The sequence below is a fragment of the Podospora pseudoanserina genome, chromosome 6 (genome assembly GCF_035222485.1).
Source record: "Podospora pseudoanserina strain CBS 124.78 chromosome 6, whole genome shotgun sequence".
NCBI lineage: Eukaryota > Fungi > Ascomycota > Sordariomycetes > Sordariales > Podosporaceae > Podospora > Podospora pseudoanserina.
Window position 1 is genome coordinate 2,884,051 of NC_085925.1, and position 21,059 is coordinate 2,905,109.

General features: G+C 51.5%; 5 protein-coding genes and 1 non-coding gene across 6 annotated transcripts; 4 read left to right on the forward strand and 2 right to left on the reverse strand.

Annotated features, from left to right (window-relative positions):
• Positions 1 to 673: 673 nt before the first annotated feature.
• Positions 674 to 1,669, forward strand: QC764_607210 (uncharacterized protein; the record flags this gene model as incomplete). Its single annotated transcript, XM_062949225.1, has 1 exon — positions 674 to 1,669. One exon carries the CDS (start codon positions 674 to 676, stop codon positions 1,667 to 1,669), a length of 996 nt encoding a protein of 331 aa, XP_062797893.1.
• A 1,587-nt stretch (positions 1,670 to 3,256) lies between these two features.
• QC764_607220 (uncharacterized protein) lies at positions 3,257 to 4,161 on the reverse strand (the record flags this gene model as incomplete). The annotated part of the gene is made up of 2 exons (XM_062949226.1): positions 3,822 to 4,161; positions 3,257 to 3,723 (listed from the first exon to the last, which is right to left on the reverse strand). Exons 1-2 carry the CDS (start codon positions 3,901 to 3,903, stop codon positions 3,257 to 3,259), a joined length of 549 nt encoding a protein of 182 aa, XP_062797894.1. The 5' UTR covers positions 3,904 to 4,161.
• A 915-nt stretch (positions 4,162 to 5,076) lies between these two features.
• On the forward strand, positions 5,077 to 7,584 carry BRF1 (transcription factor TFIIIB subunit brf1; the record flags this gene model as incomplete). Its single annotated transcript, XM_062949227.1, has 1 exon — positions 5,077 to 7,584. The coding sequence occupies one exon, from the start codon at positions 5,077 to 5,079 to the stop codon at positions 7,582 to 7,584; it is 2,508 nt and encodes an 835-aa protein (XP_062797895.1).
• Positions 7,585 to 9,615: 2,031 nt separating this feature from the next.
• On the forward strand, positions 9,616 to 10,458 carry QC764_607240 (uncharacterized protein; the record flags this gene model as incomplete). Its single annotated transcript, XM_062949228.1, has 1 exon — positions 9,616 to 10,458. One exon carries the CDS (start codon positions 9,616 to 9,618, stop codon positions 10,456 to 10,458), a length of 843 nt encoding a protein of 280 aa, XP_062797896.1.
• A 2,281-nt stretch (positions 10,459 to 12,739) lies between these two features.
• On the reverse strand, positions 12,740 to 16,493 carry QC764_607250 (uncharacterized protein). Its single transcript, XM_062949229.1, has 2 exons — positions 14,560 to 16,493; positions 12,740 to 14,505 (listed from the first exon to the last, which is right to left on the reverse strand). Exons 1-2 carry the CDS (start codon positions 14,588 to 14,590, stop codon positions 13,742 to 13,744), a joined length of 795 nt encoding a protein of 264 aa, XP_062797897.1. The 5' UTR covers positions 14,591 to 16,493; the 3' UTR covers positions 12,740 to 13,741.
• A 244-nt stretch (positions 16,494 to 16,737) lies between these two features.
• Positions 16,738 to 16,829, forward strand: QC764_0096920. Its single transcript has one exon. It is a non-coding gene; the product is annotated as a tRNA-Glu (tRNA).
• Positions 16,830 to 21,059: the final 4,230 nt, after the last annotated feature.

A 21,059-nucleotide genomic window follows, 5' to 3' on the forward strand; every position in this document is an offset into this window, starting at 1 on the left:
TCGCAAGATGCCGCGCAAGAGATCAATTGCGTACGAGCAATGTGTCACTCGGATGCCAGATAGTGACGATGCCTGAGGCAGCTCGTCGACGACACCTGCCATCCGTCCATTCATAAGTGACAACACAAGAACAGCTGCAGCCGGCCCCCCAGCCCTGCTTGTTTTTCTTGTCGATCATGGGTTATTCCCAGGCACACACCTCTCTTTGTATCACCCCCCGCCTCCTGCATATAAATACTTTCCCACCCCCCGCAGCTTTTGCATCCGTTTCCTCTTTTCCTCCCCCCCCCCTCTTCACACAACCAACGGGTCGCAAAGCTCTCTGGAGTCTTTCTGGAGTTCTCTCTTCAGGACCTCTCCGCCCCCGGACCCTGTCAATCGTTTTTGTGGCTCTCTCTCTCTCCCCCCCTCACTCTTTTTTCTCTTGCTTTTCCTTCGGGCCTTCATTCATTATTTTCGTCACTCTCTGAGAACATACATGGAAACTAGACAGTTGCAGTAATTCAGACATTAGTCTGACTTTTCTTTTGCTGTCTTTTTGCCCCATCCCGCACGCCTCGAGTCTTTATCGAACCGAAACCATACCATCATCACCGCTGTCACCACCACTCCCATCACCTCCTCTACCGCTATCAGCTTCACCATAACCCGAAACAACAACACAACCGCCAACATGTTCAAGCGTTCTTTCCGAAGCCGTGAGACCAGCAACTCCCAGCGGGAGGCTGCCTCAACGACGATGGATTCACAACACCGCGTGGACAAGGCCGCGAGGCTGATGAGGAAGGGCTCCGTGCGGGATGCCCAAAAAGTGTCGAAATTGCAACGGTCGCTCAATAACAACGAGGAGACCTCGCGTACACAGAGTGTGCAGACGAGGCTCAACGACAAGTCTCTGGCCCCTTCACCCATCGTCACCCTGGTGGTGGGCGCAGAGGCACGGCTGTTTGCAGCGCACGAAGATGTGCTCTGCCAGTCGCCCTTTTTCGAGAGGGTGATTCGGAGCAACTTCACCGATGCGCAGAATAGAAGGATCTCCCTCCCGGACGAGGAGCCAGAGGTCTTCAGCGGTATCCTCGAATATCTCTACAAGGGCGACTATTACCCCCGCTTGTTGCACAACAAGCAGCGCAACTCTTGGGAGCTCGAGGACTCGCTTCCCCGTCGGGTCACGCCCCAAACCTCCCCGACGATAAACGACTCACCTAAATTCGGAGGTGGCCGCGCAGGCCAAACCCCCCAGACCCCTGCGGCTGTCGAGGCGACCGTGTTCCTCTCGGGCATCGGCCAGCACATCCTTCGCGACACGGCCATCTACTGCGCTGCTGATCGCTTTGGGCTGGAGGAGCTCAAGAGGCTGGCGCTGCGGAAGCAAGGATTGCAGGCCGGCATCGACGTCGGCACCATCCTCCGCAGCGCGCAGTACTGCTACGCCAACACGCCTGACTCAGACAGCCGTCTGCGCGCCCATTACCTAGCACTCATCATCCGGTGCCGCAAGACCTTTAAGCGCAGTGGCACCATGCAGGCCGAGATGGAGAAGTGCGGCAGCGACAACGTGTACGGCGAGGGAAGTGGGAAGTTGTTCTTTGATCTGTTTGTTGCCATGTGCAACCACCTCGACGACGTCATTGATGCGAGCAACGCGCGGACCCCCAAGACGATCTAAGAGGGTGAACTGAATCAACCTTGCACGCGTGGAAGGCAGCAGACAGATATCTGGCGTTACCAAGGTATGACAAGGAGGAATCTCTATACAAAGGGCAGGAAGCCGAATATTTGGATTGCGCATGTCGAGGGGATTTGACCGTGATGGGCTTGCGTCTTCTTTTTGCTCTTACTCAACATCCGGCGTTTTGGGTCTTTCTCATCCACATCTCCCAGATCTTCACATCAGATTGGAAACACCATTTGGGAGACATTTCATTCACACTGAAATCTCTTCACTTCTTTCAAGGTTGGCCGACCAATTCCTTATTTTTGATGTACAAGATTTGCGAAATGAGGGGGGCCTAATGCCGATACACGATGTGAGTGTGGTTGCAAAGAGAGGAGACATTGCCGCAGCTCACAAAACCCTTCCCCTCTGCTCTCTGAATCTTCTTCTTTGCTTTGATTTCTCTTGCTTGTTGGAGCGTCGGGCTGTTTTTGGGACTTGTTTTTTTTGGTTTCTGATATCTCTGGAGTGTTTCCAGTTGGCTGGGGGAGCTAGTCTTCTCTGGTCGATCGATTCACATCCGGAGAGAGCAGGGACTTTGTTACAGGCGTTTTAAGAACAGGAAGCCTTTTCTCATCGATACCCTCACCGTCAACTTCGTCTTTTCATGATGGAAACAAACAAAAACACGTCTTTGACGCACACACACTCATCACACACTGAGAAAAACCACACAAAAAGTCAACCCCCAAACCATGGATTGTGTACTATTTTTTTCTGTCTCATTTCCAGCTTGCTGGACTTGACGACGAAGACGACATTTTTTTTCTTTTTTTCTTTTTTTCTTTTGCTCTTTTCAATTTCGGGACCACGGAAACGGAACGGAACGGCCAATCTCAACTTTACGCAGCGTCACACAAATTGTGGACGTGTCCAACACCACTCTCAGATTGAACAACAATACCCGGGGTTTTAGCTTGGATCTATTCGCAAACCCCAATGTGCATTTTTATGAGCAGCAAAAAAAGAAACATATCCACGACAAAAAAAAGAAAAACACAAACCACAACAACAATTTCTATTTCTTTTGTCGTTTTGTTTGCAACAAATCGACAGCGTTTACAACAATCAGGATGATCATGGTTGGGGAGGGAGGGATTGGACGGAGCTTTTCCGGTGTTTTGCTTGCCTGCATGGATTGCCGGTAAATTTTTTTCAACATCTTGCTGGACTTGAGGAAAAAGAAGAAGGATATACATTCACTTGTATCTCTTTACTTGTCACGAAACTTTTTTTTGATGATGATACGTAACGAATCTTCTTTTTTTGGTCAATTTTGAAGAGGAGCCTTGCTTTATGCACAGACAGGGCTTGCCAGAAAAAACATAACAGCACACCTTGAGTCCTAGCGATGATGGCTTAAAGGGTCAGATTAGGATTTTAATGGGAGACGAAAAAGAGTCGGCCACCTCAGATATTTGTTCCCTTGCTTTGGTGCTGTGATGTGATGAGGTGTTTGGTTCATACTGCCAGAGGACCAAACCGCCTTCACCCCGTTACCCCCTTACGTCCCACCTCCACCATATCATCCACAGCTCTCTACTCCTTCCACTTAACGTCCATCTCCTTCACCTCAGCCACCAACTCCCCCAATTCCCCCTTTGCCGGTCTCGCCGCCATAGCCTCGACTTTCACCGTCCAGCTTTCCAAGTCAGCGAGCCCATAAACCCAGCAAATCTCCCTCACGGGGACCTTGGTCCCATCACTGAGGACTTGGTAGACCCAGAGGGACACCCCGTTATCGTCTCCCTCTTTTTGGATCGAGATTGTCGTCCAGGGGGTGGAGGTGTCGGGGTCGGGGGTGAGGGCGGAGACGGACCAGTCGGCCCAGTTGTCGCATGAGACTACCGAGAGGCGGGGGGAGGAGTTGTAGTATTCGATACCGGCTTTGATCCACTTTTTGAGGGAGGGGGAGGAAGGGGAGGAAAAGGTGAGGAGGAGGCCGCATTGGTCGTATTGGTGGTTGTAGGGGAGGCGGAAGGTTAGGGTTGTGGAGAGGAAGAGGGGGAGGGGGGAGGAGGGGTTAGGTGGGAGGGGGTGGATGTTGGTGCTGGAGGGGGTTAGCGAGGTGGTGTTGGAGGGGTGGGAGAAAAAGGGGAGGTACCGTTGAAGATGTCTTTGGAGGGGGGCTTGCGCCAGATGTCGGTTGCTGGGGGGGCGCGGATGGTGAAGGGTGAGGAGGACATTTTGAGGTTTTACGGAGGTGGGTTGATGATGGATGATGGGATGTCAAAGGAGTGAGGGTGAGCAAAGATATTTATGCTGAAGCATGGACTGAGGCATAGCTACATGAATACGAGAAAAAGGGACGTTAAACGCTGCTGCTGCAAAACATCACGACATGTGGTCACTCGAGTCGCTGAGGCGCACCACAGCGGGGTTTGCTGCCCGGTGGAAGGAAGCGGGGCGGCTTCTCACCTGCCGGATTTGCATTTGAGCACGGCATTTGCGACGTTGCTGCTGTCGGAGTTTCTCAGCTGAGACAGGCCCGAATTGGCAGTTCCGCCTGGTGGTGGGTTCATCAAGGTTGTTGTTACCTGTGGCAGTGTGGAAAGCCAAACATCGAAGAAGGAGGGTCGGCCCGTAATCCCCAGGGTCGCTGGCAGTCGAATGGTCGGTGACGAAGTGAATTGAGGACGGGTGGGCGCAGGCAATCAACGGCTTGAGGGCAGACTGAGGTGGCGGGTTGGCAGCGAGAGAGCTGAAAATGTTTGGATTGCAGGGCACTAGGCAAATCTACCAGTCTTTTGTTGAACGCCGTCATTTATCCATCGACGGGCCGAATGCAAAGCTCGCAAAAAAGTGTTTGGAGCCGTGTTCGAATCTTGACGTTCGTACCCCTGTCAGACTGCTGACTCACCCAGTGGCCCAAGCTTTCCACCGACTTTTTTGGCAGAGCCCTCAACACCCCGCTTGACCATTCGCCCAGTTTTGCAAAATTCAATCCCCACACACAGTTCTCGCCTCGCAGAACTCTTTTCCCGCACCAGTATCACCGCCCTTGGCCAGGAATTCTATCCAATCGTGTTACACCCCTTTCCCCCCTTATTCTCATCTTTCACGGAAGAGTTGGCCTGAGGGCATCACCATCTCCTGCGAGTTGCCAGCTTTGAAATCGCGGCTCTGCAGTCTCTCCTGGCAGAGGAGCCCCGCCAAAGCTGTTTCTGGTGGGCGACGAACGCGTCGGCTGCTTTGCTTGTCTCTCTGTAACCTTGAGACTTGCTGCTGGCCATCAATCTTCACCACCAACTCATCTCTCACGGCTCTCACAAGAGCCAACCATCCACCGCCACCCCCTTTTCTCTTCTCTCAACAAGAACAACACGATTTGAGACGGACAACAAGCCAAACCAGCAATCATGCCGCCCAAACCCAAGAACAAACGCTCGAATCGCGTTGGTCGTATCATGGACAACACGGACCGCAGGAGACAGCTGTCCGTCGCCCCGTCTCCCTCACCTGCCTCCGCGGCGGCTCAGGCGAAGGGCTCTTCAGGCAGTTCGGAAAAATGCAGAAACTGCGGTAGCACAGATATCCAAGAAGGAGCTTGCGCGGACTGCGGTTTGGTCCTCCGCGAACACGACATCGTCGCCGAGATCACCTTTGGCGAGACTTCCAACGGAGCTGCCACAGTCCAAGGTAGCTATCTCGGTGCAAACCAGGGTGGCGTCCGCCCAACTGGGATGGGACTCTCCTTTCGTCGGGTTCCCGGCGCCGGCCTCAAGGAAGCTCGTGAGCGCGCCGAGAGAGAGACCAGGGATCTCTGCAGCCAGATGGTTCACCAGCTTTCTGTGCCTCTTGATGTTGCAGACACAGCTATGGACATCTACAGGGAAGCTGTTCGTGCCAGTTACGTCAAGGGCCGCCGCAAGCACAACGTCGCCGCTGTTTGCATGTATGCCGCCTGCCGCCTTGCAAATCAGAAACAGATCATGCTCCTCGATCTGGCCGACATCGTCAAGACAGATGTGTTCCTTCTTGGTCGCAACTACAAAGAGCTCATGAGACGGCTTCCCACATTCGACACTGGATACGACCCTCTCACACTGGAGAATCTGATCTTTCGTTTCGCCGCCAAGCTAGAGTTCCTCCATGACACCAACAAGGTCGCCAACTCGGCACTTCGCATCGCCCACCGCATGGTCAAAGACAATATCAGCATTGGTCGCCGGCCCGCGGGTATCTCTGGCGCTGCTATCATCATGGCTGCTCGCGCGCACAACTTCCGCCGCACTGTTCGGGAGGTGGTTTACGTCGCCAAGGTCACGATGGCCACTTTGCAGGAACGCATGTCCGAATTCGCCGCCGTCCCCGCTGCCAGTCTCAGCATCAAGCAGTTTATGCAAGGTGACGAGATGCACCCCGAGGCTTCTCATGATCCCCCTGTTGTCTACAAGCAGTCCAGGGAGTGGCTCGAGAAGCACCCCAAGAGAGCCAGAAAGAGGAAGGCCTCGGACAACAGCCCAGAAGATCCCCAAGAGTCTGACCAGCAAAGCGCTCCCAAGTGTCGGAGAACTTCTGCTGATGCTGACACGCCGGACTCGGAAGCTGAGGAAGCTTCAGCTCCCCACGTGGACAGCGACGGTTTCGTGATCCCGCCCAACCCCAATGAACAACCCAAGAAGAAGCAGCTTTTGACCGATCATGAAGGCGCTCTCCTGATTGGTGGTTTGGGGGCACCGGAGGACGGATTGGAGGAAGAGGAAGTGGAGGCGTTGCACCGGGAGTTTTACGAAGATGAGAATCCGAACAGCCACGAGTACGATGCGAGCAGCGAGATGGCGATGGCTCAACAGCAAGGCATTGCTATTCCGGGTATGAAGGTGACGATCAAGCCCAGAGCTGGTTCCACTCCGGCTGCCAATGGCGCCCCCATCAGCGATGAGAACGCAACGAAGGGCGTCCAGGAGGAGCCCGCGCAAGGCAAGCGGGCGAAACCCACGCTTGCTATCGACTTCGACAGCCAGGATGATAATATTGAGGCAGACATGGAGGGACTTATCGAGGATCCGGCCATTGCCCGCGTCGTTGAAGAGGTCACCCGCCTGGAACAGCAGCTCGAGAAACAGCCGGCCATTCAGGTGTCCAAGGCGATTCTAGACGAAGAGACCCCAGCCGCAGAGACTTCTACCAAGGAGGCTCCTGCTGTCGTGAATGAGCAGCCCGGCGAAGCTCCGCTCAACACACCTTCCAACGAGGAAGCCGAGGCCAGCACTTCACCTGCCGCCTCTGCCTCCAACTCGCTTGCTGCCGATCCTCTTCTGGACCCGATTATACGGGAGGACGAGTTTGAGGATGACCCCGAGGTCATGTTCTGCCGCTTGTCCGAGGAAGATAGCAAGGTCAAGTCCCAAATTTGGTATAACCAAAACAAGGACTGGCTTCGCCAGCTGCAGCAAAAGACGTTTGAGGCAAAGGTAGCGAGAAACAAGCCTAAGAAGAAGAGCCAGGGGAAAAAGGCTCGCATTGGAGAGGGTCAATCCGGGCCTGCTGCTTCGGCGTCGGAGGCTATGTCACAGATGCTTGCCAACCGCGCGCTCGTGATCAGCACAAAGCTCAATTACGGCAACATGGACACTCTCTTTAGCCTCAATCAGGGGGGTCCTGGCTCTGCTGGTACCCAAAGTGGCATGCTGAGTGCCGCCGCCAGCAACAATGGAGCAGGGGATGATGAAGAGATGCCCGACGATCCGGCTCCGGCTCAGGCTGCGGGTGATGAGGATCACGACACCGCCGCTGCGTACGAGGAAGAGGGTGTCGAGGAGGATTACCAACACCATGAGGAGGAGACTTATGAGCAGGAGGACGACGAGGGTGATTATGATCAGGGAGGCCATGGTCCTGGGTTCAATCCCTGGGATGAATAAAGCGGAGGGGAGGCGCAAGAGATAGAGTGTTTCAGCGAGTTTGAGTTTTTTCCACCAAGATACCCAACGCCCGATGTATCGAGGCGATTCACAGCGCAACTTTTGTTTTTTTTGTAGACTGGACAAAGGTTTGGAGTCTGGGGTTGTTTATAGACACGGTAGGGAGAAAATGGGAAAGAGCAGGGCTGTTTTTGAGGGTTATTGTTAGAGGGATGGATATACCCGCGACTTTTATGGGCTATTATTGCATGCAGGATATTGTACCATTTCATAGAGGGAGATGAATTTGGGGGCGATCAGTGGATTTGGGGGGCTTTTTTTTTCCTTCCCCGGGGGGCACTGCTATTCGATTCGGTTTCGTTGTTGCTGCAGTCATCTCTCAGAGGGTGGGAGGGATCAGGGAAGGGTGTATGCATATAAAGCAAAAAAACAAAAAAAATAAATTATTATATTTTTATAAATCTTTTGGTTGATGGGTGATGTGAAAGTGAGGGTGTTGAGGGTTGGAGGGAAGTTGTTTGGCGCAGACCGCAAGGCTAGCAACCTGGAAGTGGCTTGTGGTGATTTACTTTTGCTCTCTGTGATGGTGATGATAAGGTGTGTAATAATGCCATCTCTGTGGTGCCAACGCTTGTTGGCTGCAGTGTGCTTGCTTCTTTCTTCTCGCCGTTGGTAGTAGTTGAGTCTGAGTCTGGGAGAAGATGTTGGCCACCCCTCTTGGGTTTGTCTGTCACAGGCGGCAACATTAGTACACCACAGCCCATCTGTGGTTGTTGAGGCTCTTTCTCTCGCTGTGCCAGCGGTCAAGCTTTTGTACATGCCTTTTCTTGATTTTGATATTCCTGTCGCCAAGGGCGTCTCTTCTCATGGTGAGAAAGTTAAGATGAGATTTCAAGCAGCTTTGGTATGTAATGGAGATGGAATGGCTGCTTATTGCATTTTCTGCAGTGAGTATCGCGAGGTGAGAAAAACACGGGCATGGTTGATGGCTGAGAAGTTGGAGGCTGGTGAGGTCTGCGGGGGTGCAACCTTCCATCTCGGTCGCTGATACTCGGAGTTTGGGGATTGGCAGAAGCAAGAGTGAACTCTTCCCAGGAGCTTGGGTACCCCATCTGTGCGCAACGAACCTGCGATTGATCGGTAGCCGTTCGTTTTAACAAGGACCTTTGCGTTCGCCCTGCCACACCCATCCCTCATCATCGACGATGCAAGGCGTACCAAAGGCTGCCGTCCCCCGGGGTCCGTGATCTGGGAGGGGGACCGGGATTGCCGATCAATGTGGCATTCGGTGTCAGATTGCATCTCCCCTTGGTGGCTTTTTGGGTCAGTGTGGGGAAACCCGGACAGATGGTGAGATAGTCACGATGGTACTGTACTGGCTGATGAAGGGTAGCACAGATGGCGTCATGATTCCCACGACTTCACTTTGCGGTCTCGGTATCCAGCAGCACGCATGAGTAAGGATTATTGAATCTTATCGACCATGACCAGATCCTGAACAGCGGGCCCTGCGCTCAGCTACGGAGCTCCAGGGGAAAGTCCGTCAAGCCCTGACATCAGCTACCGGGAGCTTGTTTATTTTGGCGTCCCAGTTCCTTCACCAACGCTCTACATTAGCTCCAGCAGAATCGGGAGGTGTGGGTGCTCAGGTAGGTACGAAAGGTTAAATGTTCCCCAAGCTCTCGACAAATTCACTTGGGGACTAACGGCTTTTTGTACCACAGGAGCGGCACCGGTTGCAGCACAAAAAGTTACTCCGGTCCCTCTTCCGAAGGAGCCAGACAGTACATGAAGAGCCGGATACAAAAGGCTGTTGGGCTTGAAGACATTAACTCGATTGGGTAAGACACCGCCGAAGGAGCCGACTGAGAGTAATACTCCGAATAAATCCCCCGAGTCAACCGGCGACCACCGAGAGAGCCAGCTACGACTTTGTTGCAGCACTCGACTTGGCTACCCGAAGATACTCCCCTCGTCAAAATACTCTCAACCACGAGAAGGGATATACATCCCAGATCACGAATAACAACAATGGAGCGACCGATGACGAAACCGGCGCTCAAGCCTATCTACCCTCCCAGTCACATCAACATCTGCTCACCCTTCACCCCGAAAGAATACACATGCTGCCACTGCGACAACACCAGCAATTTCCTTGTCTTCTCCCAAGACAGACGAGTTAGCTCCTGTCCCCACGCCCACGATCCCCAGACCTGTGTCCCGAGCCATCATCACAGCAATGCCCCGCAAGGATGCCAGATGAGAGACCACCTCGGCCGACCCCCGCTCAAGCTCCGAATCCCAGCTGCTTTCACCTGCGCGACGTGCAAGAATCAAAACAGCATCTTCAAGATCATGGCACAAGAGCAGGTGACGTGTAACTGTGGTGCACCTTACTTGGAAGCTGTATATGATCAATATGGACAGATCCTTTTATGGCCTGGGCTGAGGGGTGATGCCGCTATTGACGAGCTCTCGGACCCGAAGAAGGTAGCTGAACTCAGATGGAGGTTGATTGAGATGGGAGGGATGCCTTGGGTGGAGGATGAGACTAGGTTGCGGAAATGGGTTGAGGAGCAAGAGGCATTGGAGGGTTTGCAGAAGGCCGAGCTTGTCAGGCGGGGGATGACGAGGCAGAAGGAGGAGGCGAGAGCGGCGTTGGGGATGTTGAAGGGCTTGGGACCCGGCTCGCCGGGGCTTTCGCCTTCGGGGTCACCTTCGCCTTCACCTTCGCCCTCGCCGTCATCGGAAAATGGGAAGGGGGAGGAGAGTTGGGATAGGCTGTTCAAGGTCGTTCCAAAACATCAGATTGAGTGCGTGGAGACCAAGAATTCTCTGGATGATGGGCTGGCTGAGTTGAGTGTGGTTGAGTAGGGGCCGTGGACGAGGGTATAATGTGAATATGGTTGCATGGAGACGGCGTTATGGCGTTCTAAAGGTTGATGTTGATACCCTTTTTGCTGCACGCTACTTGGGAGGTCCCGCGGTTTCTGGCTATCTTCAGGGGCGAAATTTTACAATATCTGAGGTCTCTACATGTCATATGATCTTTTGGATAATATTCTATTTCATCTTTACCTATGTCAAGAAGGGCATGGCAGTCTATGTCTTTTCACTCAGCTGGGTACCAAACGTTATCGACTGGGAAAAATGAGTTTACCACAGGTGCACATCTTGTCCGCCCACCGAACTCAAAAACAAAGTTTGTCTCCTTAATATTTAACTTGACACACCGAGCAACTTTCCATCCCAAAATCCCGTCTTTTTCTTCACTGCCATCCGAACCTCCGCTTAGTAGCACCCCTGTGGACAGAAAATAAGGGACTGCGATGAAATATTAAAGCATTCAGAGATAGTTATGACACTTCTTAAACATCTAAGAAGGCCTTTCGACTATCCCCGAAGGCTTATAACACACATTTAACGCCTATTTTATATATATATATATATATATATTTGAAGGCATACCAACCAAACTCCTGCTCCTTCATATCCATCGGGACGTCAGTTCATAACATCAAGATGGAGCAACAAGCCCTCGTCAAGCCCGAACCAGATGATTACAGCGCACCAGACCTCGCTTTCTTCCCAGGCTATCCACACCTGAAAATCGGGGCTCCAATCAAACCAAAATCCAAATTCAACAGAAACGAAGAGAATCAGAAACCTAATACCACCACCACCACCACCACCACCACCACCCGTCGCATCTCCCACCCAGGCATCACCGCCATAAAAAACTCAAACTCAAAACTCTACAACAGCCATTACTACCGCGCCCGAATCGCCTTGTACTCGAGTAAGTTGGCGAAGTACTCACAGGAGTACTACGCCGCCGAAGCAGAGATGCTCCTCGCCAAGGAAAAGAAACTATTATCGCGAGCGGCATACTTTTCCAAAAAGGCAAGAGAGTGGTGGAAGAGGGAGTGTGAGGAGGCGGTTAGGGAGGGCTATGGAGGTGGGGGAGTAGGGGAGGTATGGATCTGCCATCTCAAGACTTTCAGCACCTGACAATATATGGTACACAACTTACCTATTGCGGTGTGATGCCCATCATTTGTGCCTACCCTATAACGTGCTCAGGATCTAGATCGACGACCAACTAGTGGACCGTCGTCTGGCCTGCACCACCTGCTGCATCATGCAGCTGTCGGATCCAGGTGCGGCATCTTACATGCAGCCTGCAGCCATGCCGTTACTAATGCATCAGATCCATCCGAGCCCATGGTCCCGGAGGTAGGCTATCTATGCCATATCCTACCTACTCAGACATGCGACAAATATCGAAGTGCATGTCATGTTGTCCTTGTTGTCGTCGTCGACCTGCCAACTCTCCCACGGCCAGCACCAGACAGAGCAGAACACGCCTTCAGACCGGCACGTCTCTCGGCCTCTCTCTCTCTACAGCTCAGTCAGGCAAAGTGAAACAGTCCAAACCCGGATTCAAGGCCCCTAACCTGCTTTTGGATTTTGAGCTCCTAGCCATGTTGGTGTCAGGTTGAGTAGGGTCCGTCCATATTACTTACGAGGGCTTGAATATTATTTACCTTCTTCTGCTTTTGTGCACCTATCCGTGTGAATGTAGATGTCACCCAGAGTCCACAATGGCTATAAGCGTTGGTATGGACTCCGTACGTCTTGGTGGGAATCGGCTGGGGAATCCAGAAGAGGAACAAGAGCTGAGAGTTTCCAAAGAAACAGACCAAATGCCACCCCCCCACCCCCCACCGCAGCTGGTCCAAGTCGAAGGAAGGGAAGTTGCAGATGTCTCCCCATGCATGGACCAGGGTTCCACCCATCATCGGGCACCGATGGCCAGCGCTCGCCGTTCTGCACCGTCAAGGTACCTTCCATAGAGCTTATTAGGCACCTATCTGAGTTTGATCCACACCTACCTGTATTGACAATGGACACTGTTGTCTGGTGGAATCCATCTATGCATAGCCCTTATTTGTTATCTTTCAACACTTACCTTGGTCAATACTTTCCCAGGCCCCCCTCACCTTGGGTGAAAACAGACGGTTTGTGTTTTACACACACATCAGGGAGGAGCCAATGTCCATCGAACAAGAGTAAACACACTCTGGATAGAGTCTCAAAGACGACCAGTCAATCCACCTTCAAGGACATCAAATACATTTATAAGCATAAAAGTAACGCTTTATTTCCGCTGTGCAAATAATTTACTCTACAATCCATGACGCTCATCTTCTCCCTCCACTTCATCATCCTCCATTTCCCCAAGCCATTATAAAAAACACCGGTGGGCTCCATACCCATGATAAGCCATTCATAGGCTATCGAATCTGTTGGGAAGCCACGATGGTTACATCGTGGAACTTTTCAGGCAGAGGGCCCCCACACACCAACCAGAGGAGAAACAAGGTTCGGTCGAACTGCTCATAATAAACAATCCAAAACAATGCTGTTGCGTAAGCCCCCCAAAAAGACCCTGTGCCAGAGCTGAGTTGAACGTTCCACAAATTCCAAAGAATAAGGAGACGGATAACAAGGTGACCCGACCATAATGCTAGTTATACAACCTTGGAAATAGAATTACGATAGATAGCGGCAGCAGCAGGTGGATATGGGACATGGTTTCGAACTGCTCAGAATAAACCATCCAAAACAATGCTGTCGTGTAAAGCCCCCAAATAGACCCTATGCCGTAGTTGAGCTGAAAGCTCCACAAATTCCAAAGAATAAGGAGACGGATAACAAGGTAACCCGACCATGAGGTTGATCTCTCCAACATTTCAATCAGAATTGCGATAGACGGCAGCAGCTGCAGGCGGATATGGGTCGTGATGCTGTCCTTTGGCGTTTTTATATACCAGACGGATTTAAACGAAGAGCCTTCCTCAGACGGAGAGCCTTCTTCAGACTGGGAGCCTTCCGGCTTTTGTTCCTCAACAATATTCACACTCGAGGTTGGTGTTACTTGCCCTGGTTCGCTGTTGGGCGACTTGGTGGTGGCAGCCGGTGTTGATGTAGCCCATGTTGGTCTTTCCGCGGGGACTGGTGTTGTTTTCGGTGTCTAACCGCCCGGGCCAACCTCATTCACCCCCTTCTCCTCATCACCGCCCTCAGCAGCCACCACCTCCTCATCCCCAACACCACCAGCAGGACCACCATAAACAACTTGCTCTCGATCCCTCTAAGATCTCAGCCCATCATCCGGCAGCCCCGCCACAACCTCAGGCGTCTGAATCCACCCCTCATCCCCCGCCGCCACCAGCCCGGCAAACCATATATTCGCCATCTTCTTATATCCCCTATCATTAGGGTGCGTCTGATCAGCAAAATCCACCCCCTCCATCGGCCCCTGATCGTTGTGCATGTCCACCAGCACAATTCTCCTTCCCTCATCCCTCAGGCTCTTAACCAACCTCCGAAACTGGTCATTTATATCCAACACCCTCCTCTCCACGACTGGATCCTTGTTGAGCAGCAGTGTTGAAAGGATCACCACTGCCCGGGGTGACAAGGTCCAGCAATCATTCAACATCGCCTCCATCCTCAGCGCGGCAGTACGCACATCCTTATTCTGCAACGCATCATTCGTCCCCGCATTCACAAGAAAAACGTTGGGTTTGTATTTCGGCACCGACACCGCAGCGACGGCTCTCGAGTGGACTTCGTCGATGCGGGCGCCTGGCCAGCCTTCCACATCGTTGTCGCGCATTATGCCCGCTTTTCGGGAGCCGACGAAGTTTACCAAGGTGTTGCCGGCGGCGACGAGCTGGTTGCGGAGTTCGTTTCGGTAGCCGTTGCCGTCTGTGGAGGCTTGGCCGTAGGTTATTGATGCCCCTAAAGGCATGATGCGGAGGGGGGTGGCGTTTGCTATGGGTTGGACGGCGCGAGAGCCGAGGTTGAAGTGGTTTACTGCTACGCCTTGGTTTGCTAGGGGGGTTGCCAGCGCTGCGTGATGCGTTAGTGAAGGACGGGGAGAGGGGAGGAGAAGGGGGAACGCACCGAGTATGAGGTTGTGTATTGGGAGAAACATTTTGGCTGTAAGTGGGGTTTGGTGGTGATGGTGTGAGGCGTGATAGGTATGTGAGGGCAAGTCCCGAGAGGACAGCAGAGCCCCCGATGTCGTGGGTGTAAGTGATGCGATGTGGACAGCTGCCAGAGGGCGAACGTCGCAGGATTGCCAAGTGAATGGCAGAATGTGTTAAATTCTTTTTAAAAAAAGGTCCAAGAGGAGCAAGCACCACAACAACCCGTTTCCGGACTTGTCGAACACCTATTTATATGTACACCCAAGGATACTCCCTTTTGCCAGTCGGCCACGATATCTTGGACCACACCAGCCAAGACAAGGGGGGAAAGAAGCCAAGGTAAGGCAGAAAGTTCAAAAAGCCGCCTGAACCGCCGTGTAAGTCAAGCGGAAACGGACCGATGGTGATGTGGTGATCATGAAAAATGTCTCGGGTGACTGGGTCGTTCCGCATGCGGGGAGGGGGGGATGGTCTGGAACAACCGGAGCAAAAGGAAAAAGGTATGTACGCAATTTAAGAGCAATACCGTAATCTTTATAAGAGGCAGCGAGGTCCTTTGGATTTAAAATGTCGCAATATCCCGATTAAGTGTTGCAGTGTAATACCGGACGTCGTGTGTGTGTGGTGTGTGTATATGTGTGTGTGTGTGTGTGTGTGCAATAGGCTAAAAAGTTGGGGATAATATGGGCAACAAGCGGGTGGTGGTGATAAGGTAGTTTTGTCAATATCACCCGAGGAAGCCGTGGCTCAGCTTCCTGTTCATTGTTGGAACTGGTGGCATCATGTTGCTGGAGGAAGGTGGGTTTTGCTGTGGTTGGAAGGAGGTAACCAAAAAAAGGTTCCTGGGGCGGCGGGGACGAGTAAGGGGACGGCAGTCATGATCAAGAAAGAGAAAGACGTGAGACGCTAGCGTAGGGCCACCAGCCGGGCAGGGCCACGATGTCGGGTGTTGACCGACGGTGTTGCGTTAGATACCCTGCGGCGGAGAGGAAAGTGGAGGCGAGATGGTAGGCTCCCTTGCGTCGCTGTTGGCTGACCACCTACCTACCGTGAGACTGAGCCTGTGGTTGCCCTTGCCCTTGCCCATTCATCGTCTGCCGTCTGATCATGTTGGCACAGTTGGCAGGCAGCATACAGACATTGTGCTTCATGCGACAGTCAGCAGACAGAACAGACAGAAACCTCACCATCACCATGAAGCAGCTGCCAAGAAGGCAGATCCAGCGCGCCGGTTTTCGTTGCCCTGCGAGTGGGATGCCTGGTTCTGGTGCCAACAGATCTTGTCAATCAATTGCCCATCAGGGACGAGGGGGGGCCGGCTAGGGCCGCTTATCCAAACTTGGCTTTTCTTAGCTTCACTGAGCCCTGCATGCATCCCCACCCGCGTCTGGACCACCTTCGCCGGCCCTGCTTCCTCGTGGCTGCGAGTGGCACCTGTCATTGGCTCTCGGTTACGAAATTCCAGAAGCTCTCTCATCATCCATTGTCCCCGGCGAGCACGACAGGCACGTTCCCCAAAGACGCGGGGGGCCGGACCCCCAATATGGGATATTATGCTTCGATATTCGATAATTTATCCTGGGTAAACTGGGTGGCCGGTTCGTGAGGTACAACCTGTCACCGACGCGGGGAAACTGCCTTCTGTGAGCTGAGCTGGCCTCCTGCGATCACCAAATGGTGTCGTCGGCGGCGCACGACCTCGGCCCAGTCACACCGATGCACAAGTTCCCCGCGCTCATCATTGGAGGCTGGGCAGGCCTGTGGGGAAAGGTGGCCGAGTTCTCGCAGCTTGCCGGCAAGCTCTCATTCGCATTCGGGTAGTGATTTGCTCTCGAGAGCTGCATGTTCGAGCGAGTTGCTGATGTTGTGGTCCGTTTGCTCCGAAAGCAGGTGGTTGTTGCTGAGGTGAGCGATCAAATTTCCGTACCCAGAATGCCAAGCTTTGTGCCTGGACCAACACAACGTCAATCTTATCAAGCACGGACCACATGATGTAAAAAAAGATTCGAGACACAACATGCGAAAAAATTAAGCAATACTTGGACTATCACATCTTTATGTGTGTGTCTGCTTCCATAACAGCCCCCTTTGTACACGATCTCAATAGAAGCAACTGGGAGATTCGACAGACCAAAAAATGCAAAAGAAAGGACTCGGATACCGGGAGTCGAACCCGGGGCTGTTGAGAGAACAGGCACTTCTGAGAAGTGAGAGTCAACGATGTTACCGCTACACCATACCCGATGAGGATGGTTCCGATTGGATTGATTGGTTGGATCATGTGACTTATGCCTTGAAGAAGAGAGAGAATTACTGGCGTGCCAATCAGGACATTGAAAACCATCACTATGGTTGGCCTGAAGTGGAAACCCATCAGCTCTCACCAGTTACACACACCGTCATTGTGCAGCGCAAACAAGAAACACAATGGGTGCATGTGAGTCCATAGTGACGTTTTACAAGCAAGAAAGCGCCTTGGAACGATAAGAAACCGCTCAAATGTCCCGAGTTCATCCAGCCCTAAGACAGACTAGCTAATGAGGTTTGTGGCGCAGTCAAGCTTGCTGTCAGGTCTTGGGTCTCAATGCTTACTCGTAGCCGCACATAAAATTGGGGCCTGCTTATACGACCTTCCGGAATGGAGACAAGCTTCAGGGTGACGGACGCCGCAGCGGGCGAGTTATTAAAGGACAAAAGCGCCCTGCATTGACAACGTGTTGACCGCGTCCCTGGGATTTGGGTTTGGTGCTGCCAAGGGAATGAAGCATTGTGGAGTGATAAGATTCTTACCTTGCCCACTTTTCTGCCCATCCCGACTATCATTCGGCCAAGAGAACCTTGCAGGTAGTAAGGCATCCAACAGCGATGGCCTGACCTCACTCTCCACCAAGCGTGGCTTTCATAGGTTCAACTTACGAGCTGATATCTGCCAATGTCACGATGAAGGCGTCCCAAGGAGCTTTGCAAAGCAAGTGGTTAACTATTGAGCGCTAAGAGTGGAAGAGGCATCACGAGTGAACACATCACAGTCAATCTCTCAGTCTGCCTTGGTTGATACACATCTCAAAAAATAAATCTTTGCCATGCTTCATACCAGCGAGTGTGCGGTGGAGTACCTGTTCCGGATAACAGCACCCGCTCACGAACTTTCGACGGGGTGGGAGGCCGCCCGTTCGCAGATGGGAGAGTTCTTGGATTCGCGATGCGTCTCCATACTACTGAGATTGAAAGAAATGGCATGCCACAGTTTATGCAACCTGCTTATGTGCTGTAGTCTTCTGGAAGTCGGCGACGAATATGAACCTCACACAATCCCCAACGTAGTTAGCTCGTCCCGCCGCTTTAATCAGGCCTGCTCAGGACGGCTCAGGGTCGGCTCCCTTGTGCTCAGTCTACGCTCAGGTTTTGAACACATGGTCCTCTGAAACCGCAGGGCTCGTCAAGAACAACAAGTTGAGACACAATATTTCAGTAGAAGCCATAAATAGCCCCTGAGGAAAGAATCTGTTGGGCTCCACACGGCTTACGCAGGATCTAAGAACGAATATCTCTGCGACGGGGTTCTCCTCTACATAAGGGGCAGCCATTTCCGGCTTCTATCTACTTTCCTTTGCTGATTCACACCCATCATATAATCGCTTCTAACCTACACATTTTCCCTTCCATATATTACTTACTATCCGCACGTTTACAAAGTATCTTCTTAATAGGGGAAGCGAAGAGTGTCGAGGAGCACTTCCGCCCTTAGGAACTACGGTGTGTTCGCCTATCTTGATATCTTCCTGCATAGTTAACATCTTATTGCCCCACAGCCGCTGGAAAGTTGACCTTGTTTCCCAACTCGTAGTAACTTTTGGTTCAGTAGGTGACAGAAATTTCATCTTTATATTTGTGAATGATGTTTTTGCGTCTGGACGTGGTCTTGGCCTTGGGCCAGAAAACAGGGTTCAGTAATCTTATTGGACATGGTTCGTCGGGAGGAAAATCCCACGCTACTCCTTATATTGTTACCTCGACGTTGTTTTTTTTCAAGATGGATTCTTCATCTTCATTTTTCTGCTGGCCAGGTCGGCTGAGGCGATTTGAAATGTTCTCTATAAACACCGAATCGACTTCAATTCCTCGTTTGAGTCGGAATACCGTAGAATTTATTGGCCCATGTTGTACAAGGACCCATTGGTTCCTAAAATTACCTTTTGTCCAGTCAAAAAGTTTAGCATTCTCATCAACATTTTTTTGAGCAGTCCGTGATAGCATCTCCAATTGTTGAGCTGAAGTCATGATGTCTGCCGGGTTTTCCCTATTCTCAACCCAGGACAGGAAGCTCTGATCAACCGCTCAGTATCTTGCTCAGAATCCGGCTCGGAATCCTGCTCAGCATCTTGCTTGACATCCTCCTCGGCATCCTTCTTAACACCCTTCTCGGCATTCGGAAAGCGGGGGCTTAGTTCCATGGAGCTTCTTTTTGGCAGGTTTGGTCACTTTGGTCTGTTTTCCTGTCATTTTGTGTGTATGTATGTGTTTGTGTGTGAGTGAGAAAGATGTAAACTAGAAGCCCTGAGAGATGTTTTCCTTGTACTTATAGGTGTGCGGATGTAAGTTCTAGAAAGCGAAGCTATTTCTGGCTACAGTATGATCTACTCAACATCTAGCTCAGATAACGCGAATATCATCTAAGCGGCTTCAAGCGCTTATTGATATACGCTTTACGCCAAATACCGCTGTCATCTGTCTCATCTCAAAGACAAATCCCGCTACAAAGATGCAGAACTGTATCTTTAAACATATGTAGGTGGCAATGTAGTCTCCTCCCGGTACCTATCATTTGCCTAAGATATAGCTATTGAAAAGCATACCTATGTTCTGCTCTCCATTGCTGACATCAAATTCCTGATGTTTGTACCCAACGAAGATCCGAACGGCGTGTCTGGTAGAAGATACTTTATCACTTCAACTCAAGCTGGCCACAGGGTGACTCTAGCCGTCATACCGAGTACTTATCCACATGTTCACCCCTGCCGTCCACGGTGAGCTCGATTCCGTGCGGAGGTTTGATTCCTTAGTATTGAGGTCGCTCAGGTGGCTGCATGGGCTGGTGAGGTCTTCCGCATACTGAGCGGACAATAACTACACCTGCGGGATTCGTCCTCGGCAGCCTTAAAAGCATCCGGTGCTCAACGCCCAAATAGTAAATGGGAAAAACACAAAGACGGACATAACAAAGTTGACAAAAAGCAAAGGGCAAAAATCCTGTATTGTTAGACTTCATATCTGCTAGCCATCATCCACGATGGTACTTTTTTTTTTTTGTTGGTGTATACACAGGTACAAAAGGTATGAATAGCAAATTTTTCTTTTTCAGGACCTTATTACTAGACTAAACTCTGGATCGCGCATTTAGGCTTGGGAATATTCAGGATAGGAACGTCCTGCGTAGCGCTGCTTCTACGATCTATCGCCTGAGGCTTATTGAAGGGCTGCTGCCCAGAACAGATGGCTCCTGGCTGAGAGGAGATGGCTTGGGGAAGTGGGTAACGCCGGGTTTGCCGTGCTTTGATGGGTGACTACCTAACGGCGATGCTAACAGCGACGATATGACCGCGGTAGCGCCCAAGGACCTAATTACAGATCGAGATGCTAGGCAGACTCAGAAGGGAAACCATCTGCCAGCAGCCTCCCCGCGCTCGAGCTTTTCGAACTCCTCCACGTTATCGAGGCCGCGCGACACAGCGCGAGACATTTTCTCAAGCCACACCTTCTTCTATTTATGGTTGAACCTTGGCGTTGGCTGCTTCAGCCAGTTCTTTCGCCTTCTCTAGCTTTGCCTCCACCGCGTCGTTTTGCAAGATAATCTGGTTGAGTTGCTGGGTGAAGATAGTTAGGTTGGCTCCGAGTTACAAAACAACGAAAAGAATTGGAAGGAGACATGTTGCGAAAAGTAAGAAGAACGGGAGGAACTTGCAAGTTGGAAAGAAGGAGAAAAACTACGCCGTCTCACGAATTAACGCAAAAGAATACGACTGTTTTTTTGTTATTAAGACTACGTGGCCGGAAAAATGCTGGACTTAGGAGTGAACATGCAAAATATCAATCCTCAAACAACCACATTTATAGTGCATGCGTGTAAATAAATTTACATAAATCAAACCTTGGTACACAAAAGTATTTACATTATAATATCTGTAATAATAGAGATTATACGCGCTTAGTTGTTGATGGATTTGTACTTTTGTATGCAAAATGCTGGATTTTTAACCCCTATTGCAATATCTGAATCTAGACATGGACAATTTCCATTTCCGTTCTTGGACCTGAGCACTCGCCGCTTCAACCTGAGCAGAAGTGAAGAATCCCTGAGTAGGGATGAGTAAAACCCTGAGTAGGGTGAGCAAGGCCTTAGCAGGGTGAGTAAAGCCATGAGCAGGGTGAGTAAAGCCATGAGCAGGGTGAGCAAACTCTGAGCACGGTGAGCAA